General features: G+C 48.6%; 2 protein-coding genes across 9 annotated transcripts in view; both read right to left on the reverse strand.

The window, feature by feature from the left end:
* Positions 1–12616, reverse strand: part of AS3MT (arsenite methyltransferase) — a 28728-nt gene extending 16112 nt beyond the window's left edge. For 3 of the 6 annotated variants that reach the window (XR_006292215.1, XM_043551360.1, XM_037904566.2), the window contains exons 1-7: positions 12449–12577; positions 11940–11980; positions 9921–10048; positions 8895–9045; positions 7806–7942; positions 3194–3263; positions 1924–2005 (exon numbers count right to left, since the gene is read on the reverse strand). Coding sequence is in view for 4 of the 6 variants with exons in the window: in XM_043551360.1 (XP_043407295.1) it covers positions 1924–2005; positions 3194–3263; positions 7806–7942; positions 8895–9045; positions 9921–10048; positions 11940–11980; position 12449 (610 nt within the window). In the remaining 2 variants the exon portion in view is untranslated. Of the gene's footprint in view, positions 1–1923; positions 2006–3193; positions 3264–7805; positions 7943–8894; positions 9046–9920; positions 10049–11939; positions 11981–12448 lie in introns of all 6 variants that reach the window. The other 3 variants (XR_005226181.2, XM_037904565.2, XM_037904564.2) reach the window with 2 other exon arrangements.
* A 4961-nt stretch (positions 12617–17577) lies between these two features.
* BORCS7 (BLOC-1 related complex subunit 7) lies at positions 17578–24817 on the reverse strand. Of its 3 annotated transcripts, XM_043551719.1 has the most exons (6): positions 24458–24653; positions 23230–23292; positions 21344–21387; positions 20502–20522; positions 19950–20049; positions 17578–18764 (listed from the first exon to the last, which is right to left on the reverse strand). In XM_043551719.1, the coding sequence occupies exons 1-6, from the start codon at positions 24605–24607 to the stop codon at positions 18681–18683; spliced, it is 462 nt and encodes a 153-aa protein (XP_043407654.1). In that variant the 5' UTR covers positions 24608–24653; the 3' UTR covers positions 17578–18680. The 3 variants fall into 3 exon arrangements, with proteins under 3 accessions (XP_043407654.1, XP_007057915.2, XP_037761007.1); XM_007057853.4 differs by lacking the exon at positions 19950–20049 and having other exon boundaries at positions 24458–24817; XM_037905079.2 differs by lacking the exon at positions 19950–20049 and having other exon boundaries at positions 17578–18830; positions 24458–24654.
* Between the last annotated feature and the right edge of the window lie 1021 nt (positions 24818–25838).

Consider the following 25838-nt stretch of genomic DNA (forward strand, 5'->3'; position numbering starts at 1 on the left):
CAGGGCACAATGAGTGGTGCACAGCCTGCCATCAGGTTTTTAACAGGGCTGTCGATTAATCGCAGTGAACTCACGCAATTAACTCAAAAAAATTAAGTGCCGTTTTAATTGCACTGTTAAACAAGAGAATACCAATGAAAATTTATTAAATGTTTTGGATGTTTTTCTACATTTTCATATATTGTATTCTGTGTTGTAACTGAAATCAAAGTGTACATTATTTTTTATTATAAATATTTGCACTATAAAAATGACAGAAAGAGAAATAGTATTTTTCAATTCACCTCATACAAGTACTGTACTGCAATCTTTGTCCTGAAAGTGCAACTTACAAACGCAAAAATAATTTGTGTGTGTGTAACAACTGCTCTCAAAAACGAAACAATGTAAAACTTCAGAGTCTACAAGTCCACTAAATCCTACTTCTTGTTCAGCCAATCACTAAGACATACAAGTTTGTTTACGTTTATAGGAGATAATATTGCCGCCGCCTTATTTACAATGCCACCAGAAAGTGAGAACAGGCGTTCACATGGCACTTTTGTAGCCGGCAATTTTGTAGCCGGCATTGCAAGGTATTTACATGCCAGATATGCTAAACTTTCATATGTCCCTTCATGCTTCGGCCACCTTTCCAGAAGACATGCTTCCATGTTGACGACATTCATTAAAAAAAATAATGCATTAAATTTGTGACTGAACTCCTGGGGGGAGAATTATAAGTCCCCTGCTCTGTTTTACCCACATTTTGCCATGTATTTCATGTTATATCATTCTCGGATGATGACCCAGCACATGTTGTTCGTTTTAAGAACACTTTCGCTGCAGATTTGACAAAACGCAAAGAAGGTACCATTGTGAGATTTCTAAAGACAGCTACAGCGCTCGACCCAAGGTTTAAGCATCTGAAGTGCCTTCCAAAATCTGAGAGGGACGAGATGCGAAGCATGCTTTCAGAAGTCTTAAAAAGAGCAACACTCCGATAAGGAAACTACAGAACCCAAACCACCAAAAAAGAAAATCAACCTTCTGCTGGTGGCATCTGACTCAGATGATGAAAATGAACATGCGTCAGTCCACACTGCTTTGGATTATTATCAAGCAGAACCCATCGTCAGCATGGACACATGTCCCCTGGAATGGTGGTTAAAGCATGAAAGGACATGTGACTTTAGCGCATCTGGCACATACATTTCTTGCAACACCGGCTACAACAGTGCCATGAGAATGCCTGTTCTCACTTTCAACTGACACTGTAAACAAGAAGCGGGCAGCATTATCTCCTGCAAATGTAAACAAACTTGTTTGTTTCAGCAATTGGCTGAACAAGAAGTAGGACTGAGTGGACTTGCAGGCTCTAAAGTTTTACATTGTTTTATTTTTGAATGCAGTTTTTTTGTACGTAATTCTACATTTGTAAGTTCACTTTCATGATAAAGACATTGCACTTCAGTACTTGGATTAGGTGAACTGAAAAATACTACAATATTTATTTTGGTTTTTTTACAGTGCAAATACTTGTAATCAAAAATATAAAGTGAGCATTGTGCACTTTGTATTCTGTGTGTTAACTGAAATCAATATATTTGAAAATGTAGAAAACATCCAAAATATTTAAATAAATGGTATTCTATTATTATTTTACATCATGCAACTAATCGAGATTAATTTTTTTAATTGCTTGACAGCCCTAGTTTTTGAGCAGCAGCGCATGATGGGACAGGGCATTCTGGGAGATTCTATCAGCTCTGGGTAGAGATCTCACTTGGGAAAGTTGAAGGGTATCAGTTCAAGTTCCGAGGCACCTGGGAAACAAGAGGCAGCATGTGAGGAGGGGATCCTTCTAACCAGGTTCCTAACTTCCAGCCGCCAGCTCACACCACTAGTCCCCATTACCTCAGGTCAGGTAAGAAAATCACTCACCCCAGAGGACCCTGTGTTTCCTGATGTCCTCTGGCAGGTCATGGCTGGCATAGACATCGCTGAAATACATCTCCCCGCCAGCCTGGAAAAGAGCAATGCTTAGCCACAGCAAGAGCTAAAAATGACACCAGCCCCTGATAGGGATAGCGTTCACCAGAGAACACAGACAGGACAGCTCGGCTGGGGCTGCCCTTGCTGGCAACGTGATTGCTTATTCCAGAGCTATTGTGTCTGCCTCAGCATTCCTGGCCAGCGCACCCAGACAGCCCAATGAGTCAAGGTCTCCAAGATAATCAATTAAGAGCAACCACCCCTCTGCTCCACCACCTTTGGCTCTACCCAGATTAAATTCCACCATCACCCTCATTTTGTTTCATAAGCTGAGTGTGAACATGGTGCTCAGGGATGGAGAGGCTGAGATCACGGGCATCTTGCAGACAGGTGCTGGGCAAGATTCTCTGACAGCTCTGCCAATACAGCCCAATCCTGCCCTGCAGCACCCCCTGCTGGCCCAGTCCTTGGGCACCCCCTTAACCTGTCCGTCTGGGCCTCATGGGCAAAGACTTCCAATTGTGATCTACTATTTGGCGGTGGAGAGGATGTGGACAAAAGGAGAGCAAGGGAGCAAAGCAATCACTACGCTGTGCCAGACCAATGGACATCTAGACCAGTATCCCATCTCTGGCAGGGGCCAGTACCACTGCTTCAGAGGAAGGTGGAAAAATGGACAGTTACAGAACAACCTGCCTAGAAAGGAAGTCTCTCATAACCTGCTCATCTGTTAGCTGCTGACTTCTCCTTTCATCATTCATATAAACATCTAACCAATTCTTGGACTCTGCTAATCTCTTGACTTCAGTGATATCTTGTGGCAATGAGTCCTGCAAGTTAACTGATCGTTATGCTAAAAAATATTCCAATCTTTAATGTGTTGTTTTTCTGTGTCATTGGTCGCCCTCCTGGTTTATAACAATGGGAGAACAGATGCCCATTGTTAGTTTGAGTACCTCTATTGCCTCCTCTATTGTCATGCAAGGTAAAATCCTGCCCGCTTGAAAATAAAGGCAAAACTTCCACTGACTTCAACGAAGCCAGGATCTCCCTCTCCCATGAGCCCCAGAGTTCTTCATCTCTCCGGGCCTGTGCTCCGTTCTGCTGCATGTCTGTGGACCCCACTTGCCCCAAAAGGCAGGATGGGATCCAGTGTTGCTCCCCAAACCCTCTGGTGCTCTCTCACACACACACAGCGTATGACCCACTGTTGTGTTACCTTTAGCACTCGATAGGCCTCCTGCAGAACTGCTCTCTTATCAGGCGAGAGGTTAATCACGCAGTTTGAGCTAGACAGGAGATAAAAGCTCAGTGAGGCACCAGAAGGAGGAAAGCATTGTGGGTTTTAGTCAAATGGTTAGGCCTGACCTTGCAGCTGAGAAACACGGCAGCTTTTGATCTCTAACACTGGCAGGGAGTAACGGATGCCTGGACACCTTTCACATCCCCCAAAGGAGACTAGAGGGTCCTCAGCCATCCTTCAGCAAGCCTCAAGGAGTGTTTGCAGAGTCGAGGCTGGCTGATAGGATCTAAATTTAGTGATGGAGAAGACTCACTAGTCTACCCTCCATCCACCCCAAACAGGCTAGGGCAGGAATGTTGCCTGCAGATCAGTGTATTCCCTAGTACATCATACTATCTGTGTTTAAACCCACACCATCACTTCAAACCCTCGCTCTCACTATTTGGGGCTGCACTCCTCATTTGAGACCCTGTATTTAAAGGGCTCTTTTCAGGTTAAGAACATCTCCTTAACTGTGGTAATACCAGGGGAGCCATTTCAGATTTTGGTGGGTGAGGGGCAACTTTAACTGTGATTGCAAGGGCTACTTAGGCACCTGAAAACTCTAGGGTTGTTTTTTTTCTGCAGATAATAATTTAGAAATTAGCTGAGAGGAGCACTGTATCTAATTCCTATATAAAAAAAAGAGGATTTAATAAATATTAGACCCACTCAACTCTAATAACATGTTCTCACATCTTGTGTCAAGTTATTTAAGGAACATGGGTTAGGTTTAAAATTGTAATGTATATTCTTTGTTACTAACTCTTGAATACAAGAACTGAAACTACTGCAGAAAAATCTGGATGACTTTCTATCACTTTTTTGCAGTTCATCAAGCTAGGAATAGATCATTTAACTTTGGAAACATCCTACTAGGGCAAGGCCCCGTGAGTTTATACTGCACCTGCCTGGGGCTCTAGAAGTAACTTAAAGGACTTACTGGTATGCAGGGCAGCCAGGGTCCTGGACAAAGTGGGCCTTCTGGGCCTCCAGAAGGGGCATGGCCTCAGGCAGAAGGGGCGTGGCCAGGGCCAGACTTCCCCAGCCAGCCCTTCAGTGCTGCCCGGCCTGCGCTGCCTGGGGCTCCGGCAGCAATTTAAAGGGCCCGGGGTGCCGGTTGCTACCACACCAGCAGCTGGAGCTCCAGGCCCTTTTAAATCACTGCTGGAGCCCTGGAGTAGCAGTGGCGGCCAGGAGCCCCAATCCCTTTTAAATTGCCGGGCCCCGGGGCAGCTGCCCCTTCCCTCCCTCCTCATCAGCGGCCCTGTCAGTACAGTGCTCTCTCCCAGTGCTCTGCCACGACTACACAAGCCACGTCAAAGCGCTGCCACTGTAGACTAAGCCCTAAGTTGTGCAGAGGAGAGGTGCCCCTGAGGCAGGGAATCAGTATTTTGTTTAAAACAGAGGCAGGGTGATTAAGATAAGAAAGGGCTAGTGATTAAATTAAGGATCTGGAAGTTTAGCCTGAAAAAGAGGGTGGCAGGGTTGTTCTAGAGAGAACATGGTGGGGGGTCTCACAAAAAATACAGCAAAGCACTGAGCCTAGATAACATTCAGAAAAGGGGGAGATTTGGGGGCGTAGGTGAAAAGAAGGGGTCAAACCCAGGGCAGGGCTAGCAGTTTATAGAGAAGTTCCCTCTCTCCCTATGGTACTTATGTGGCCCAATCACCATAGTATCTGAGGCTGTGCCTCACAATGTCTAACCTATTTCTCCTCCCAGCCCCTCGGTGAGGTAGAGCAATGCTATTATCCCCATTTTACAGAAGGGGCACTGAGGCACACACAGACTAAAGGCCAGATTTTCAAAGGTATTTAGGCACCTAGTGAGATTTTTCAAATGCACTTAAGTCGTTAGGTGCTTTGTAAACCCCATTAGATGCCTAACTTCACCTTTGGGTGCCTAAAAACCTTTGAAATTCTGACCTTAAAGCACTGGCCTGGGGTCAGAGAGGAAGCCCATGGGGGTTGTAAAATCCAGGTCTTTCAGGGCTAGCTCCCTATCCAGCAGACCAGCCTCTCTCTCTGGTACATGCTGCAAAAATAGAGAGGACTCAGATAGATGGGAGCAGAACCAAGCTGGCCAGTTCTCTGAGACTCCAGCAAATGGTCCCAGGATGGATGCTATGGTTGACAGCATGAAAAGCAGCACAGAGATTAGGAAGGATGGAGAATGAGAGTCAGATGAGAGGAGATCACTTAAGTCCCCAGGGGTGGCAGGTTTTGCCTCATGCTGGGGTGTAGAGCAATGGCTACTTGGCAATTTTACATTTTAACTGAGAACCATTTTGTTCAGTCATTTTTTGTTCTGAGTTTGATAAAAGGAAGGAACGAGAAAGTGCTGCAGGAGTATCCGATGTGTTTATGCCTCAAATTCTTAGGGTTTCAGCTGTATTCAGGCCAATTCCAGAACAAAGAACAGAAACTGCATCCACAGAGTCCATAAAGTTGACGATTGTCATGATTTGCATTAAGAACATAAGAACGGCCATACTGGGTCAGACCAAAGGTCCATCAAGCCCAGCATCCTGTCCCCCGACAGCAGCCAACAGCAGGCACCCCAAAGAGAATGAACAGACAGGCCATCATCAAGTGATCCATGCCCTGTCACCCAATCCCAGCTTCTGGCAAACAGAGGCTAGGGACACCATTCCTTCCCATTCTGGCTAATAGCCATTGATGGACCTATCTTCCATGAATCTACCTAGCTCCCTTTTGAACCCCATTATAGTATTGGCCTTCACAACACCCTCTGGCAAGGAGTTCCAGAGGTTCACAGTGCGTTGCGTGAAAAAATACTTTCTTGTGTTTGTTTTAAACCTGCTACCTATTAATTTCATTTGGTGGCCCCTTGTTCTTCTATTATGAGAAGGAGTAAATAACACTTCCTTATTTACTTTCTCTATACCACTCATGATTTTATAGACCTCTATCATATCCCCCCTTAGTCACCTCTTTTCCAAGATGAAAAGTCCCAGTTTTATTAATCTCTCCTCAAACAGAAGCCCTTCCATACCCCTAAACATTTTTGTTGTCCTTTTCTGAACCTTTTCTAATTCCAATATATCTTTTTTGAGATGGGGCGACCACACCTGTACGCAGTATTCAAGATGTGGGTGTATCACGGATATATAGAGAGGCAGTATGATATTTTCTGTCTTACCATCTGTCCCTTTCTTGATGATTCTCAACATTCTGTTCGCTGGGCACCATCTGTGTGCTCAGCAATGTTCAGAATATGCCAGAAAATCCAGTCCCTGAGCCAATGCATATAAGATGTGTAACTCTGATATTTAAATATGAAGTGTATAGTTATTGACCACAGTATGATGTTTATATCTATGAGTGGAGGCACTGATGGCAATAGACGTTTTAGTTGATTAAGGACTAGAAGATTTGACTCTCCAACTTTCTTTCTAAAGGAAGAGCTGCCCAGAGCTCCAGTGCCTGTTTATTTTCCTTTCCTGCCTGCAGTGGCCCCGATATACCTCAGAAGTCTATGTTTTTCTCAACTTTTCTCTCCCAGCGCTCTAAAAAAAAAAAAAAAAACCAAACCCACCTCCATGAGGGGCGCAGCTCCCAGTGCTGGGGCACTGTCTACACTGGTGCTTTACAGCACTGAAACTTGCTGCGCTCAGGGGTGTGTTTTTTCACACCCCTGAGCAAGAAAGTTGCAGCACTGTAAAGCGCCAGTGTAGACAAGCCCTTACATGTCACACTAATGCTGTGCTATAGTTAAGAACTCCATCTGGGAGCTTGCAAACCTCTTGAATGAAAAATGGGGGAGGCTCCCATCCTCCCCTGCCCCCCCAATTGGAACCCTTGGATAATACCATCACCTGAAATTACTAAAACTGAAGAATCAGACCATTTTTCACCCTTTTGGCCAGCCCTTTATTTACTGCATCCCATGGACAGATAAATCAGTCTGGCCAATTTAACACGTGCGTCTAGTCAGTTTTACTTTCTGATCCTCATGTACTAACCTAATGCTGTAGTGTCCTTGCAGCAAACACTGCAGTGGGCTAAATGCTAACAAAAAACTGTTTCAATTGAGCATCTTAAAAAAAGTAAATCAAATGTAGGGACATTTCTAGACATCTTACATTCTAATAAACTTTGGGCCAGATGTTAACTTGGCATTTTCCCTTCAACAATTAGAGCTAAAACCAATTATTCTGTTGGACAAGAGTCAAGGACATTCGATTAGAGGCATCAATAAATGGAACAAGTCTGATCTGCCTCCTATTCCCAGCCCTATCCTGGGCTCTGAGACCCCACACGGTTTGAGACTATGTTTCACCTTTTAGTTTGACTGGATCCAGCCACCTGTCCTTTCTGTGGGCACTGTTTGTTTGACAACACAAAACTCCAGCCAGGTATCCAGGCCTCAGATTAGTGTTTATGGTGTATTTTTTCAGTGTACAACCCTGAACTGAAACCCAAAGAGTTAAAACCTTGGGCAGGGAAATGGTTCACTGATGCGTGGGAAACAAGTACCCAACCTATTGTATAGACCCCTGCAGGAGCTCTGAGAATGGTACTCACATAACTATGTCATAACTCTCGTCTTTAAGGCCAGCATCTCCCAGCTTTTCCATGTAGCCATGGATGAAGTCCACATTAGGCACCTGGTAGCCAAATTTCTTCATGTGATAGTCAATGTGCTTCTTTGCCACTTCTACCTGGAAGAGGGAAAAAAATAAGCAGGCTGTAAACTACCTAAACTCTTTAAGATGTTTCTAAAGTCTCTTCCCCTTCATGTGGCAGAGGGCCCGCATATTCTCATTAGGGCCCTACGCATCTCCCTTTATTTCCCTCCAAACCCCAGCCATTTTGAGTCCTAGATCATGGCTACCAAATCTCCTGGCCAAAGAAGAACAGAGGGGATTCCCTACAGAGACTAATAAATGGTAAGACCAAGTCTCGGACTGGCCAGGGATGGGGTGGGTGGGGAGTCTCTCTATTTGATCAACAAAAAGTGTGGGACTAGCAAAGACTTCTGATCAACGTAAAGCCCAGCAAGGGGCTGTGCATGTTGTCTTCACCACAGCACTCTCTGGGAAGGTAGGGAACAGGCCAGTACTCATGCCAGTGTCTCATGCCTGATGATGCAGGGTATTATCCCTGCATCTCCCTCCCCCCCACCCCACCCCATACAGGATAGCACATACTGCGTGATGGTCTGGAAGCTGGAAGGAGTGAGACGATAAATGGCAAAATACATTTACCCCATTTCCACACTCAGGTCTCTAATAGGGCTAGGAGAAGCTGAGAGTAGGGAAATTATGTCTCTCAGTGACTATCAGAGGCAGGATCTCAATGACCAAGCAGCTATAAAACAATCACTCAGTGTCTTGCACTACAGGTACTTAAACCTGACCCACACGTGCACTGTATTAAACCTTGTAGCTTGCATGAAGGTAAGATTATTAAAAGCCAATAGCTAAGGTTACTATCTGCATGCAGCTGAACCCCCTACATCGGGCAGTCCCCATATACCAAAGGATCAACTTTGAACTCTAAGCACCATGCAGTTCCGCCTTGGTGGGACGAAGTTATTTTCACTTCCAAAGCTGAGAGCCACGAAGATAAAGACCCGGACTTTGATTAGCACTATTCAATTCGAAAACATACCTGGGCGTCAGTCATGTCTATTCCAGTGACATGCCCTTTCTCCCCAACTAGTTTACTCAGCATATAGCAGTCCCTGCCACTCCCACTGCCCAGATCCAATATCCAACAGGTCTCCAGGCACTCTGGGATCACCAGGCCGCAGCCATAGTACCTGAGAGAAGAAACTCTCGAGATCAGTGATTCTTGAACCACGGAATCTCACCACACCTCAGTGGTGTGCAAGGGAAAGCTTTTTAGATGGGGTGGATGAAAAATGTGTCATGAAGAGCAAACCATCAGGAACAGCCAACCCACATATGCAGATATGGATTAATTAAGCCTCATTGCTTATCTCCATTTTATATTGGGCAAACTGAGGCACTGAGATGTGTGATCTGCCCAAAGGCTCTCGGCGAACAAAGAAAATGACAGGCCAAGGAAAGCATTTTCTGGTCGAACATCCTGTAGCCTGACCTTGGAGATTAGAGCAAAGGTTTTTACCAGAACATCTAATGGACTTCTGATAGGGGATATATGACCTGTAAGGAGAGTGACATTTTTATGTCTATTAGCTTATCTTTTCATCTCCAGATTTGAATAGACAGGGTTTATGGGGAGCTTTTTAACTTTCATGTTCTTTGTGTTAATTTTTCCTAACATTTGCTGCTCATTGTAACTTTAAATTAATGACTGTGTCTAGAAATGGTTACTAAGGTTGATTGGAATTCATTGATTCATTTTAAAGCTCCAAACTACATTAATTTGTTTATCTCTCATTAATTTGTTCTCTGCATTAATTTGTTCCTCTCTGCCTCTGCTTTTGGTATGAATTTCTCCTTTGAGCTGGCAACCTCCAGGCCTCAAGGACTGTGGAGGTGGTAGGCTGCCTCCAACCGGGAAGTTATGAGAGACATACAAAGATAAACTGGCTACTTTCTTCCCCATTGTATTCTCTGGATAGAGTGACACCACTGGGCCAAAGACTGTTTCAGTGAAGCACATTGAGTGAGTGAAGCTCTATTAAAGACTCAATTGTCAATTCTTTACCTTGACACTACATCATCATGGACAGACTTCAGAGCCTCCTTTACGAACATGGGCAAAGACCTAGCCACGGTGACGCAGGCATTGCTTTGCAGATCCTCTGATTTCTGCAACTCTTTACCATAATAATCCTGAGATGGGAACACAAAAAGTCCGTATGTCTCCATAGCACACCAGAGCCTACAGATTCTAGTTACTGCCCTGCCCCCACCCCAGGGTTACTCTTGCTCCTCTTTGCAGGGAGGATGGTCTGCCCCCAACCTGCAATACTGGGAACCCACCTAGATAGCAGAATTACTTCTCATGTTTTGCTTACAATACCCCTCCTAATACATCCCAGAATGATGTTTACTTTTTTTTTTTTGTAAGAGTTACAATGTTGACTCATATTTAGCTTGTGATCCACTATGACCCCCCAACTGCTTTCTGTAATACTCCTTCCTAGGCAGTCATTTCCCATTTTGTATGCGTACAATTCATTGTTCCTTCTTACGTGGAGTACTATGCATTTCTCTTTATTGAATTTCATCCTATTGACTTCAGACCATTTCTCCAGATCAATTTGAATTTTAATCCTATCCTCCCCAAAGCACTTGCAACTCCTCCCAGCTTGGTAACGTCCGCAAACTTTATAAGTGTACTCTCTATGCCATTATCTAAATCAATCATGAAAATATTGAACAGAACTGGACCCAGGACCAATCCCTGATGGACCTCACTCGTTATGCCCTTCCAGCTTAACTGTGAACCACTGATGATTACTCTCTGGGAACGGTTTTCCAACCAGTTATGCACCCATGTTATAACAACTCCATCTAGTTTGTATTGCCCGATTTTATTTAGGAGGTCATGCGAGACAGTATCAAAAGCCTTACTAAAGTCAAGAAGAAAAGGAGGACTTGTGGCACCTTAGAGACTAACCAATTTATTTGAGCATGAGCTTTCGTGAGCTACAGCTCACTTCATCGGATGCATACTGTGGAAACAAAGTCAAGATATACCACATCTACTGCTTCCTCCCTATCTACGAGGCTTGTTACCTTGTCAAAGAAAGCTGTTAGGTTGGTTCGACATGATTTGTTCTTGAGAAATCCACGCTGACTGTTACTTCTCCCTTTACCTTCTACCTGTTTACAAACTGATTACTTGATTATTTGTTCCATTATCGTTCTGAGTACTGAAGCGAAGCTGACTGATCTGTAATTTTCCAGGTTGTCCTCATTCCCCTCACCCTTTTTTTTTTTAAAAATACATGGGTACTATATTTGCCCTCTTCCAGTCCTCTGGAATCTCTCCTGTCTTCCATGAGTTTTCGAAGATAGTCACTAACAGCCAGTTAGCTCCTTGAGTATTCCAGGATGTATTTCATCAGGGAGGCAGCACTTAGATTGCTGCTATAACCAGGGCTCAGGTCATGGGCTGCAGGTATAAGAGGCTTGCGGAGGCTGAGTGCCCCCAAACAGGGCAAGAAATGCTGGATGCAGCGCACCTCCCTTTGGAGGTGTGCTGGCCCCGCTGCCTTTGGAGTGCCACCACTGGAAGTTCCCAAAAAGTGGGGGAGCCACCGGTGCCCGGACTGTGACCCTGCCGCACTCTGCCCACGCTCGGCCTCCTCCCCCCGATGCCTCACCCTCACTCAGCCTCTTCCCCCCTGAGGCCTCCCCCCACCTGCTACTTGTGCCTCGCCAGGGAAGGGGGTGGATAGGCCCGAGCAGCAGGCCAGGTGGGCCTTGGTGAAGGAGAGGAGCAAACGGTTGCAGGAAGAGGTGGAGTGGGGTGTGGCCTGGGGGGGGGAGAGGCCGAGCGGGAGCAGAGCAAAAGGCAGGGCCATGGTCCAAGCACTCACTCCCATTTCTAGGGAGCTTCCAGCATTTGCGCCCAGCCTCCCCAAAGGCAAGAGTAATGCGCGGCCTCTGGCTCAGGTGTAACGTATGGAGGAGAGAAGGGCAGCTGGAGTCAATGGGGCAAGCTCCAGTGCAGGATAGGCCCTAGCAGTGCCCTCTCCTCCACCCCAGCTCTTACCTGTACCTCTCTGTAAATCTGCTCTGCAGATGGGGCAGCCACTGCAACGAGAACCACCAGAAGCCTGGGTCAGGCGACCTGATGCAACAGTGATAGGCGCCAGCCTCGAGCCCACATAGAGAGTGGCACCAAGCACCCCTCACCGCCCAGGGCAATGCAGCGCTGGGGGGGGTCCCCCCCAACACCTCCTGGGGGGCAAACCCCTATCCCCAGAGAGACCCCCAAGACAACCCCTCCCCCACCCAGAAACCCTCTCCTCCCACCCCGCCCTGCTGGGGCCCCCTCCCACCAGAGAGCCCCCCCCACCCCTCCCTGCTGGGGCCCCCTCCCACCAGAGAGCCCCCTCCCTGCTGGGGCCCCCTCCCACCAGAGAGCCTCCCCCTCCCCCACCACCCAGCCCTGCTTGGGCCCCCTCCCTCCAAGCCTCCCCGTCCCCCACCCAGAGACCGACCCCCCCCGGGCGAAATGCCCCCAGGCGACCCGCAGAGGCCCCCGGCGGCGGCGCGTACTGCTCGCGGCTGGGGACTCGGACTCGGACTCTGACCCGGGACCGTCAGCAGCCGCGCCCCGCGCCCGGGTCAGGGCCGGGCTACGAGGGAGGCGGGACTTCCGCTCCCGAAGGGGGCGGAGCTAGGGAGCCCTCCAGGGAGCCGCGCCCCCTCCCGCCCATCTCCCTGCCAGCAGCAGCCGGGCCCCGCCCGCTTTGTCCCCCCGCCCCCTTCCCAGCCCCGCCCCCTTTGTCCCCCCGCCCCCTTGTCCCTCCTGCCCCCAGGTTTGCCCAGCCCCACGTGCTGGGCTGTCCGGCTTCCTTCTGCTTCCCCCTCCGAATGCCTGGCAGACCCCCCCCGCTCCAACTGCAGCCATCTGGGCTCAGCCCCCCAGGCAAGGGGCCCATTCGGCACTCCCCTCCCATGCCCCCCGCCCCCGGCTGCAGTGCGGGTCGGTGGAGAATTGGGACCGTGGGACATCAGGCGCTAGTCACCTCCAGGCACCCAAGGGCAGGATTCAGCGGGAAGGGCCGGCCCAGCGACCCTATTCTTCACACCCCACAACACACTGTGGAGATCCCAGCCCGGGGTGCTGGTTTTCTGGGCCAGCTGGAAGTGTTGCATAGGAAGCACATTCACCCCAGGCAATGAAGCGGCGTGTGGGGCTTTGCACTGATGCCAGTTTTGTTCAATATCTTCATAAATGGTCTAGAGGATGGCATGGATTGCACCCTCAGCAGGTTTGCAGATGACACTAAGCTGGGAGGAGAGGTGGATACGCTGGAAGGTAGGGATAGGATACAGAGGGCCCTAGACAAATCAGACGATTGGGCCAAAAGAAATCTGATGAGGTTCAACAAGGACAAGTGCAGAGTCCTGCACTTAGGATGGAAGAATCCCATGCGCCGCTACAGACTGGGAACCGAATGGCTCGGCAGCAGTTCTGCAGAAAAGGACCGAGGGGTTACAAGTGGACGAGAAGCTGGATATGAGTCAACAGTGTGCCCTTGTTGCCAAGAAGGCCAATGGCATTTTGGGATGTATAAGTAGGGGCATTGCCAGCAGATCGAGGGACGTGATCGTTCCCCTCTATTCGACATTGGTGAGGCCTCATCTGGAGTACTGTGTCCAGTTTTGGGCCCCACACTACAAGAAGGACGTGGAAAAATTGGAAAACGTCCAGTGGAGGGCAACAAAAATGATTAGGGGACGGGAACACATGACTTATGGGGAGAGGCTCAGGGAACTGGGATAGTTTAGTCTGTGGAAGAGAATGAGGGGGGACTTGATAGCTGCTTTCAGCTACCTGAAAGGGGGTTCCAAAGAGGATGGATCTAGACTGTTCTTAGTGGTAGCAGATGACAGAACAAGGAGTAATGGTCTCAAGTTGCAGTGGGGGAGGTTTAGGTTGGATATTAGGAAAAACTTTTTCACTAGGAGGGTGGTGAAGCACTGGAATGCGTTACCTAGGGAGGTGGTGGAATCTCCTTCCTTAGAAGTTTTTAAGGTTAGGCTTGACAAAGCCCTGGCTGGGATGATTTAGTTGGGGTTGGTCCTGCTTTGAGCAGGGGGTTGGACTAGATGACTTCCTGAGGTCCCTTCCAACCCGGATATTCTATGATTCTATGATGCTGTGGCTGAGTTAGGAACATTGGTGATGGTGTCTGGAGGCAATCCAGTCCTCCTCATCTACTGGAAAGGTGGTGGTGGTGATGTAGCACCTTGGAGCCAACAGGCATGTTGTGACATTTTGGGGATCACCCAGACAGGTAAAGCACACGTAAAGCTGTCATCACCTGCCCTGTAACCTTGGGGTACCTTAATGCAGCTATGACTCAGATCCCAGTAGCCACCCCACAAGCACAAGGTCTCACCCCGACGTCCAGCAGCCTAGTTACTCCTTGTAGGGTAACACCAACAGCCCTTAATCCCAGGTCTCCTCAAATCTGACCTTCCAAGTTCTTAACTGACAGACCCTCAGACTTTACCCCTCCAGTTCATCATCCCTGAAGGTGTGAAACCAGCCCCCAGATACCAGTTTACTTTGGTACACCCGCCCCAACAGTTTGCACAACAGAGACCTGCTTGGGGGTAAAAATAAACAAAAAGTTAATTTAATAGACTAACCACAGACTCAGTGACAAAATAGTAAGGGAAGCAAACACGTACAAGTTCCACAGCAAATAAACATGAAGAGGAAACTTCAGACTTTACGCTTCCATTGTAGATAAAATCCTTTTTCTCATACAAGCTACCTATTGCCTTTGAAGGATCCCAGCATACCTCCTAACTATATAGAGGATCCAGCATTTCACAGAGAGTATCCCGCCTACAGCCTGTCCCTGTTTCTGGAAGACTTCAAGTCTCCCTTTCCCTTCCCCCATTTTTTTTGTCTCTCCTGGCACCGTGACTCATGGTTAAGGCTACGTTTTAGTCAGGGGTATTTTTAGTAAAAGTCATGGACAAGTCACAGGCAGTAAACAAAAATTCATGGCCCATGACCTGCCCATGACTTATACTATATACCCCTGATTAAAACTTGGGCCAAGGGGCCACGGGTGCCCTGTTGGGGCGGTCCAAGGGCGCTGCGGGTGCGGGGGGGGAAGCAGGTGGCGGCACACAGCCCGGGACCCCTGCTGATGCTGGGGGGCGGGGTGGGGCGGGGCGGGCAGCAGCACACGGCCTGGGACTCCCGCTGGTCCGGGGGGAACTGCAGCCAGTGGGAGCTGCGGGGTGGTACCTGCAGGCAGGAGCAGCACACAGAGCCCCCTGGTCCCTCTGCCTAGGAGCTGCAGGGACATGACGGCCGCTCCTGGGGAGCCCCCCCCCCACGCCCCAGAGGTAAGCATCACCCTGCACCCCATCCCCCTGCCACAGCCCATAGCACCTTCCCACACCCAAACTGCTGCTGGCCCAGGGCTGCCCAAGCTGTTCGGGCAGCTCTGGAGCCAGCCACACTGGCCACTGCAGAAGTCACAGAGGTCCCATGACACATGCAGCTTTACTCATGGTTATTCAGAATGGAAGAAACTCTAGCCAGGATGTCTCAATGTCTTTCCACTAACTTTAATGATCCACCATTTCCTGGGCTAGGCAACAGATGGGTACCCAAAGCTGGGCCACGTCTACACTAGCACTTATGTTGGCAAAACTTTTGTCCCTCAGGGCTGTGAAAAACACATACCCGAGTGACATATGGTTTGTCAGCATAAGCGCTCATGTGCACAGCGCTATGTCAGCAGGACACTCTCCCGCTGCCAGAGCTACCGTTTCTCACTGAGCTGGTTTTATTAGGTTGATGGGAGAGCTCTCCCCCATCAGCATAACGCAGCTACACGAGTACTCTTACAGCGGCATTGGTACAGCTGGGCCACCGTATGTTTGTAAGTGTAGACATGGCCTTAGCTTTGTGTAAACTGGCTTGGGAGATGCCCCTCCCAGCCTCACTGCTCTGCTGTGAAGTGGAGCAGAAGTTTACAAGCAGAGTTTTCTATATCCACAGATATATAAATGAATAACCAATCTGTATAAATATCTCATAATGACCAACAAGTTCAGAGAATTACCCGCTTTCATAAATGACCTTCCCTGATACACTTCTATAGTACAATGTGCAATCAGTTGGTTCAACAGCTCATGTCTGGGGTTTAAACCTTCTGTTCTCCCCGTGGGGTGTCTGGATCCTGACTGTCACACACGTACCAGGAAAAGATGGAATGGTTCAGCCCTTCTCACCCAACAAAGCAATGCTGCAGACGTTCATCTTGAGATGACAGACCGGCAGGATGACATGGGGAGAAACACTGCAAGGGGAAACTGGTGAAAGTCAGTCCTTGACCTCCACATTCAATAACTAGCCTGCCTAGGGTCTGGAATTTCAAGGCAGCAGATGTTGCAGTTTTAGCAAGAGTCAAGATAATTTTTGTTTTTACAAAGCAGGTGTCAGCACTTATAGGGACTTGGAGCTAAATTCTGCTCTCAGAGCTGCATGCAGTTAGGCCACTGGAGTTAACTGGTGTGTCTAAGGGCTGAACGAGCTGTGGTGTGTCAGAGGCCCAAAGAAAGCTTATTCTGCTCTCAGTAGTTGCTAGGTAAGCATCCTGCTCAGCATCACTGATTAGCCAATGAGTTTGTTCTCATGATGGTTTCCATTGGTCAAGTGCGCGCCATTCAATATCATGCAAGGGACAGCTGGATGCAGGTGATGCTCTGGAACAAATCAGAATATGCCTCTTTATGCAACTGAATTTAGTGTTGCATAAAAAACAGCAATTTTTAAATTCCTCTCTGGGCTTTTCTTAACAATTAACCTAACACACCATGTGCAGAAGGAGCAAACATAACATAAGATATAGCACTAACCGTCAACCTATTCGGGCCATTGGATCTGCCAGTATCCTCTGGACTAGTTCTCCTCAGCTGCTAGCTATAGCACTGTATCGTAATGACACTCTCACTATAGGCTTTGTGTTAAAAAAAGAGATTAAAAATATCTAAATAGGAATGCAAATCTTCTCAGAATTAAAAAATAATCAATCAAAACAGCATGTGTGTTTTTTAAACCTTCCTCTGCCATGCAGAAAGCCCAACCTAACTGCACTGCACTGCACAAGAGACTCACAAGTGAAACTGACTTTTGAAACAGACCCAAAGGAAAGCTCTGCATACATAGATGCTGGAACTAGGGGTGCTGGGGGTGCTGCAGTACCCCCTGGCTTGAAGTGGTTTCCATAATAGACAGGGATTACAGTCTGGTTCAATGGATCTCAGCTCCCCCACTCTACAAATTGTTCCAGCACCCCATCTGCATAGCTCGAAAGCTTGTCTCTTTCGCCCATAGAAGTAGGTCTTCTTTCTCTCTATAGAATCATCATCATATAGAAATATTTCATCTCATCTCACTGATCAAGCTCCATGGAATTTCTAAAAAGTGATGAAAAGCACAGTCAGTGAATAAAGTGCTTCTCCTATGACTAAGTGGAGAGGCTATTAGTAACATGGAAAAGCAATTTACAAAAAAACCAGCAACCACAGACAACATATTTGTCTTGGACCCAAATTAAAGTCAATGGGAGCTTTGCCACTGACTTTAATGGAAGCAGGTCCATTGATGGCATCCTTTAAAACACACTATTAGTACCTCACAGCTGTATATCTGAATAGTTTACTGATTCTGTACAGAGTTACAGAATGAATCCAAGGCTGCTTGATCAAGAGCCATAACAGCAATGAAATAGGAAGAATGCAGTTCAAGGCCAAAACAGACAGCAGATGTACTGGCAAGAGATACAACATTCCAACCCTGTGTTTTAGATTATATACAGAAACTAAGGAACAGTACAGTGCTAATGACATTCATGAAACAGACATCCTATTGGACAGGTGACAAAGGACCAGTACAGCGCTAATGACATTCATGACACTCAGGTGACAAAGGGCCAGGCAAGTCGTCAGATGCTGTATGTACCTACACACCTGGGTTTGAAAATTCTGGCCCAAATTAGGTCCCTAAAGCCATATTTAAGCAACTGATTTCCAAAGGTGATGTGTGCATGCAGCTCCCACTGACCAAACTCGTAGTGGTCGCTGCTCAATTCTCCAGAAAAAACAAGAAGATTGTTTATGTGTCGAAATGTGAATGTAGGTTCCCATGTGAAAATGCTGGCCCTGCTTTCTGTACTTTGCGGGTGGGGAATGTAAACTTGTGTGAAGAATGTTGGGCAGTGCATCTCTGTCACCGCACCTGTTAACTCTGTGAAGAACAGCTCCATATTCAGCAGAAATTATAGACGGGGGAATTCACCCTAGAGCAGAGGGCCCAGGAAAGCTATACGGGTTTGAACGGGACCTAAGTCATGTGTTTGGCACTGGGCTGAATATAAATAATAACACACGTTGCCTTTGATTCATTAGCTGAACATGCGCAATGCCTTGGGGAAAGGAAAACCCCTATTCAAATAGTACTTTGCATAGAAAAGAAAACAGACATGAACAGTGTTAGTCCCAGGAAGGTTTTCGTAAAGTCTGCTTTAAATTAAGCGCAAGCAAGTGATCTAGCCTTCGGTATAGGGAGAGTTTGTGATGAGCAGGTTACAGAGCCGTCCCACGCCTATCCACAGCCCTGCACGTTCAGTACCACACACGCTGCATTTTCACAACTGACTTTCAGCACAGCTCAGCCTTGCAACGTAACTGCTGAAGCAGGAAGAGACTTCTGAAGCTCCATCGACACAGGTCGTCCCATCAGCTCCCGCTAGGTGTGCTGGGTATTTCGGTTCTCCTGCTTCATTTCAGAAGGTGACTCAGCTGGTCCTGCAGATTTGATGAATGCTCGACACTGGGGACCAGACAGACGGAAGTGTTCAAAGTCAGATCAGCTCCCCAAATCTCTGTGTTTTGGTTGCTAAATAGATGCACATGCCATTACCACTTGTGCATGAGGGAACAGAACTGCTCTGTTAAAGAAGTTAGGAGGGGAAAATACCTTGTGAATCAGACAAGAGCCATGAGAATGACTAAAGGATTAGAAAACATGCCCTATAGTTATAGTCTCAAAGAGCTTAATCTACTTAGCTTAACAAGGAGAAGGTTAAGGGGTGACTTGATCACCATCTATAAGTATCCACATGGGGAACAAATATTTAATAATGGGGTCTTCAATCTAGCAGAGGAAGGTATAATGCAATCCAACAGCTGGAAGTCGAAGTTAGACAAATTCAGACTGGAAATAAGATGTAAATTTTTAACAGTGAGTGTAATTAACCATTGCAACAATTTACCCAGGGTCGTGGTGGATTCTCCATCTCTGACAATTTTTAAATCAAGATGGGATGTTTTTCTGTTCTCGGAATTATTTTGGGGACGTTCTGTGGCCTGTGTTATACAGGAGGTCAGACTAGATGATCAAATTGGTCCCTTCTAGCCTTAGAATCTATGAATCATCCAACCCATACCAAATGCCATCACAAAGGCGAATTGTCTGCAAAGCCTGTGACTGGACCAAAGCCAATATAACTCAGCACATCTATAGGCACAGAGCAAAGCTTTCCTTTTGCTCAAAAACCATCACAGATCAGAAACAGTGGCAAGTGAGGAACAGTTACAAAGATCCCAAGTGACCTGCATATTCTACTTAAACCCTGCTGAGAGGCTGAATGTCAGACAGGGGGACTAAACTGAGCCCTGATACAAGTGGGCATAATGCACCTAGGAGGCAATGAGGGCTCCATCCGCTTATGCCAGGGCTAAACTGGACCCCGAGCACGGAATAAAGAGCAACCAAGATCTGGCTTACGATGCCTAGTGCATTTCATCTGGAAGGATCACGAAGGACTTCACAAACGAAATTACTAGTTGTGGAGAGAATGAGTAGGGTTGGTGGCAATTTAAATTTCTTCATAACAAATTTTAAAAGAAAAATTTTGTTTCATTCAGAATTTCAGGGTTTTTTTTTTCATTTTTGCAATGAAAAAATTCAAAACAAAAAGTACATTTCCATTTCAAATTTCAAAATGTTACTTGCATTTTTCCCCCTTTCTCCCCTTACACTGCTGCTAAGATACCATGGTGATGGGAGCTTGAGATAGGAACTTGGCCAGGATACTAGGATGAACACCCGACTCCTGCAAAAAGCGCAAGTGATCATGAGCAATCAGTGCCTTGGTGTTGTATCTCACCCAAATCCCCACTAACAGTACAGCATCCCTGAGAGAGGAAAGATCGCCCCCTACTGAGTCATCAACATGACTTCATGCAGCACCCTGAGTTTTCCTTGGAGGTTCCTTATCCAAGCAATGACCTAGTGTGACCCCGCTAAGTTTATGAGCTGATTGTTCCCTTCTTTGTACCTTGGGGCCACATTCAACTTCCTCTGGAGAAAAGAAAACATCACGCCATTGCTAGGACATGCTGCCTTCATGTCATTGCAGATTTACTTGCTGAAAATAGAAAACCCAGCCAGGCATCATGCAAACTATGAGAGGGAATCAACATGGACAGCTGAGGGTTAGCAAGAGAGGGTTAGCAAGAGAGGTGTAAGCTTAATAAATCGGCTAATAAAACAGGCTATACTCACTTCTTCTGAATAGCTTCTTGTCTAGACGAGGAAAGAAGAGAAAAGGTATTGTTGGAAAAATAGCAACACGGCTAATTAAGTGCTGGTAAAAGGGGCTTGACTGACTGCTCCGAAAACTGAAACCATCAATTTGTCTTTAGAACAGGCCCAGCAGGGGCAGCAGCAGGGCAAGCTGCCCCCACACTGCCCTGTCACCATGTCTCAACCCTGACCTGGAGGACAACCTCTTCAGGTGAGAGGAGAGTCCTGTCTCCATGACCTATTCAGTCCTCAGCTGATTGCTAATGGGGGTGCGTGTGTGTATGCGTGCAGGGGTGCGGACGCCCTCACCCACTAGGAACTTGATGGAGACTCATCAACTCATGTCTCATACACCGAACAGCCATCACATGGTGATGACTACAGGTGACTAGCGTCCTGGACAGAATTCATACTGGTAGCCTAGAGCTGGAAAGCATCATGTTGAATATGGAGATTTTTTGCTGGCAGTTGTATGCTTCTATCCCATGTGACTCATTCAAGTGACCATGGCTCATGCAGTTTAGCACCAACACTTAACACCGAAAGGGATGTTGCAATGTTTTTTATCTGAACAATGTCCCTTTAACAAACTGTAGGCCAGCATGGTGAGCTAGTGGTAGAGGGTTCCAAACCGTGGCCTGCTCAATCCCAGCAGAGAGGAGGACAGGAGCCCTCCCTCATGCTGGAATGCCCCATTTTGGCCAGCGCTCAGACCAGGCTCCATGCAAAGCCACCAAAATGTGGGGCCTTTAAGGGGAATGAAAGGGGTTTCCAGGAGATCAGTCCCCCAAAACCCAGAGTACCCAGTGCTCCCTACTTACTGGTACTGGAGATGAGTGGTTATGATAGCCATCTTCCTTAGACTCTGCAACGCACAAAACGAGGAATTACGGACCTTCTCTGTCCTGAGCATCTCGGCAGAATTAGTGTGAGCTGTTCTAGAATGATGACAACTCTGCACATTCCTGCAGCAGCTTTTCCCCCCCTCCCCGCCCCGCATCGCAACCCAATGGAGTTTATAGGCTGCACGGGAAAAGTTCACCTCCCTCACCCTGGAACCCAGCTACCTCAGGGGAGCTCTTGAATGACTGTCACAAATAACCCCGAAAAGACCATTTCTCCTCTGCTCTTTTCAGGCTCTTTTGCTGCGCTCATCTCGGCAGCACCTGAGCACTTTCCATTAGTGCACTAAGTGATGGGACTAACGTCTATCGTGTGTGGTTTGTTCTCTCATTCTCTCCCCAGGATGCAGGGAAGGGTCGTATTTTGGTAGGATTTTAAAAAATACGCACACACGTTGCTATGTGTTTCTGTTAGAGGAGGCAAGGTCAAATAAATGCGCCTTGCACTTGGATTGGGCTCATGGGCCTGACCTCTTGCGTTCAGCCCTGTTGAACACTACATCATTCCCACTAACGCTGTATCCAGCCTGCTCTCAAATCTCTGCCGTGCTACTGCCTTGACCAGCTCCCTTGTGAGCCTAATCCACTGCCCAGAGGCTTGTGTTGTTCAAAACTAAACATTTCCTGCATGAGCTTCAGGCCACTGTTTCTTGCCTGGTCATTTTGACCTTGCAAGGACAAGCTCACTGATCCTGGAATACTATTGTGTGGAGCTGCCTCCCCTGAAAGCAAATATTCTCCCACAGAGATGTGAGAGAGTAAACAAGTCCAGAAGACAGCAACGGGGTCATTTCTACCTGATCTAGCAAATTTCACCTCAGGACTTCACTCACCCGTCAGTGTCATGAAGTGTAACAAGCCAGGGGCCTACAGGAGGTGAAATATAAGTCTGCAGAGGGTAAGCTAGAAAGGGTGCAACAATAATAAAGACTCTGAAGCCCTTCAGTAATGGGATAATTCAGCACAGACATGGTGCAGCACAATTACTATTACTGCTCTTGAGGTCCAAGCTACTGTGTCTATTGGGAAGGATTCTGGTGTTGTGAGCTTCAGGGGAATCCCACAGTTTTGCCTCTGCAGTTCAAGAAATCATAGCTGGCAAGTTCGGTGAAGAATTCCTAGATGTAGCAAGCCCATCCCACTGCCCCAGTGCAAGACTGGCCTATAGTGAGCTCTATTAGAAAGAACTACACTACAACAAAAGAGTAATAATCTGCACTTCTATAGCACCGTCCATGCCACGATCTCAGAGTGCTTTGCAAGTCCCAGTGAACTGAGCTTAACAACACCTCTGAGAGGTCAGGGGACATTATCACCATTTTACAGACAAGGAAACTGAGGCATGGAGAGATTAAGTACCTGATTTTCACTGACTTCAATGGGAGCTGTGCGTGCTCAGCACCTCCTGAAATTAGGCCATAAAGACATGCCCAAGTTCATGCAGAAAATTGACAGCAGAGCCAGAAACAGAACCCAGGTCTCCAAAACCATGCTCTGAAGTGTTCCCAGCCTCTGTTTGCCAGAAGTTGGAAATGGGCAACAGAGGATGAATCACTTGATTACCTGTTCTGTTCATTCCCTCTGGGGCACCTGGCATTGGCCACTGTCGGAAGACAGGATACTGGGCTAGATGGACCATTGGTCTGACCCAGTATGGCCGTTCTTATGACTTCTAGCTCTGTACTTCAGCCACAAGATTCCCCTTCCATACTCTGCACTGCCTTGCAGCCCCACGCTCTGTGCCAAAATCCAGCGCTTCCTATTAATCAGAAATGCCATTACTTCAGCAGATAAACGTTCCTTACATCTTCCGAGTGCAGGATGGCATCTTCTTGCATCACCATGTTTCTAGCCGCATGACCCAGGAGCTGAAAAACAGACATGCAAACTGCAGGCAGAAGTCCCGGGCCACCGGGGATTTCTTGTGGCTGCCACTCAACAGATCAGCACACAGAACTGATTGAATTGGGAATTCACTTCACTGGGATTAACTCTGCAACGATCATGCCTTGGATGAAACAGACCAGCAGAGAATGAGGTTTCCTGCAGCATCTTTCACAAAAGAGGTAACAATGCGTTTTACAGTGAGATATGGTGTCAGCAGTGACAGCGATGGTGTAGGCAAACGCAGCAGCCAGTGCACTCAAGAATGGTTTGGCAGTAAAAACCCGTTTGACTAGATAGGGGGTATGCTGGACTTGGGGATCTGCCATCTCTGGGTCCGGAAGTATTTTCTACTCCCTAACTCTTGGGATTTGAGGAAGGCCAGGCTCCAGGTCTCCAATGCAGCGAAGACACCAAATGCTGGCCAGCTCTGGACAGCACGCTCACGGGACAGGTTTCCTGAGGTTAAGGCTGCACGTGGGCGTTCTGAGTCAGCGCTCCACACCCACATCAGGTTCTCATTCATCCCCTGTGCCCTGTCCCACACGGCAGATTATGCTCTGACCAAGGAGGGGGCAGAGTGGCTGCTCCCGGGCGGAAGGCTCCAGGTCAGGGCCTGTGTCCAACACACACGAGCTGTATTAATCCAGGGCCCCCAGGGATGTTCTGCCGGGAGATCTGAGTCACACTCGAGCCCTCCGATTGGGACGGGGAGCTGGGGCAGCCCCACCAGGCTCAGGAGGGCCCCACCGATGGGGCCGACCTGGGCGCAGCTCGCAAGGGGACACCTGCGGGGTCCCAATCCGCCGCAGGGATGCCAGGGGTGCTCGGAGCGGAGAGGGGGAAAGAGACCAGGGAGGGGAGGCGCAGGTCGCTCCAGCCAGACCTCGGCCCCCTTCCCAGGCCAGGGGGGGGGGAAGAGGCTGGGGAGCCCCCTGGGCAGGGGGCAGTTCCCAGCATGCACTGCTCCGCCCAAGCCCCGCTGGGCGTGTCCCGCAGCACAAGGCACCGACGTGACATTTTGACCCCGCTCCAGCCGGACCCAGAGACCACGAGCCCCGGCTTCCCCAGCCGGACTACACTTCCCAGCACACCCCGCGGCTGGCGCGCTGCATGCTGGGTGTTGTAGTCCCGGCGGCGGGCCCTCACCTCGGAGCTCCGCGAGCCTTTCAGCACCTGCTTGGTGAGGGCGATCACGTCGGTGCCGCAGCCGGTCACCCTGTCGATCAGCAGCCCCTTCACCGAGCGGCCGAACCGCGCCTGGGCATCGGACGCGCCCCCTGCCGGAGCCGCCGCCATCTTGGGGCTGCCACAGCCTGCGCCCCGCCCCCTCAAGGCCGGGCGACGGCGAGCGCCGGAGGACAGACTAGAGGGGAAGGCGAAGCAGGGTGTGGGCGCCTCCTGCCTCGCCATGGGGATGGGGCTGCTCTGCTAGGGGTCGGTGGCACCAGCCCCCAGAGGTCCTGCCTGGTGGCACAGGTCTCTGCAGCAGGGGCAGTGAGCCTTGCAGTGAGGGGCATGGCCCTGGTTAGTGACCCCTTGTGGAGTCCCATGGCACCCCGCCCTGGGCGAGGTCCTAGGCCACATGTTTTGTTTGGAGGGGGTTTGCCAACTCCCTGCACTATTAAAGCAGAGTTTCCTTGCAGAATCCTTGCTATAGTAGCCCGGGCACAGACTGATTTCAGCCGGATCCCTCCCAGGTCCCGTATGGGAAAGGAGACAATGTCGCTCCCCTCTCCTCTCTCCCCACCACCCCACTCCCTTGCAGTGATCCAGATTTCTGGGGCAGCTGCTCCTGATGACTCAGTTGTATTGGGATGTGCAATCCCTGATCACATCCTGGCCCTTTCAAACAAGCTGTTTCTCAGCCCCAACCCCTCCACGTGATTTTTGGCAGCACGTTGTCAGTGTGGTGGGGAAATTGAGGCGGGGGGGGGGGCAGTGTTCTGCAGCAACAGGTTCAATAGTGAGCTCTCCACAGTGACATATGTGTGCCGAGCCACAGGCAAGGAGCCTCAACCCCCCAACACACAGCTGCCCTGCCCAGTGTTCCCAAACCAGGGCAGGCAACGACATAGGGGAACTTCCCACCCCAGTGGGGCCCTGCCCCAGAAACAAGGAGCATCTGCCGGTGGGAACACTGACCTGACTCCCAAATCCCGTATGACCCCGGGACTTTCCAGTGGCCATGTGGGACCATGGGGCAACTTCAAAAATCGGGGCCAGCTGTGGGATGTCCTGCACAGCAGGGGGCTCTTGAGAGGTATGCCCGGTGGTTGTGCCCTTCCTGTTGATCCCAACCAGCTGGCAGTGCTGAGTCCAGCTCAGAGGCTGGGTCAAGCATGCACAGTGTCTGCCAGACGCTTAGTTTTATGGTCCCCAGCTGCAGGGCTCTTGTCTGTGGGGATGGGAACAGGGTACAGATAATGCTCAAATTACTACCTTGGCAAATTTCTTTACAGCCATGTAGCTAATTCTCCCTAGTTGAATGATTTGCAATCAGACACCTCTGCTGTCTTTAAAATAAAGG

The sequence above is a fragment of the Chelonia mydas genome, chromosome 7 (genome assembly GCF_015237465.2).
Source record: "Chelonia mydas isolate rCheMyd1 chromosome 7, rCheMyd1.pri.v2, whole genome shotgun sequence".
Lineage (NCBI taxonomy): Eukaryota > Metazoa > Chordata > Testudines > Cheloniidae > Chelonia > Chelonia mydas.

Excerpts from the sequence above, each read along its gene's own strand:
- BORCS7 (XM_043551719.1), bottom strand. The coding sequence starts at position 24,607 with ATGGCGGCGGCTCCGGCAGGGGGCGCGTCCGATGCCCAGGCGCGGTTC. Across the intron at positions 21,388-23,229 it reads CCATCCTGCACTCGGAAGAT|AGTCTAAGGAAGATGGCTAT; the intron begins GTAAGGAACGTT and ends TGTGCGTTGCAG. Across the intron at positions 18,765-19,949 it reads GGGGAGAAAGGGGGAAAAAT|TGTCGAGCATTCATCAAATC; the intron begins GCAAGTAACATT and ends TCTGGTCCCCAG.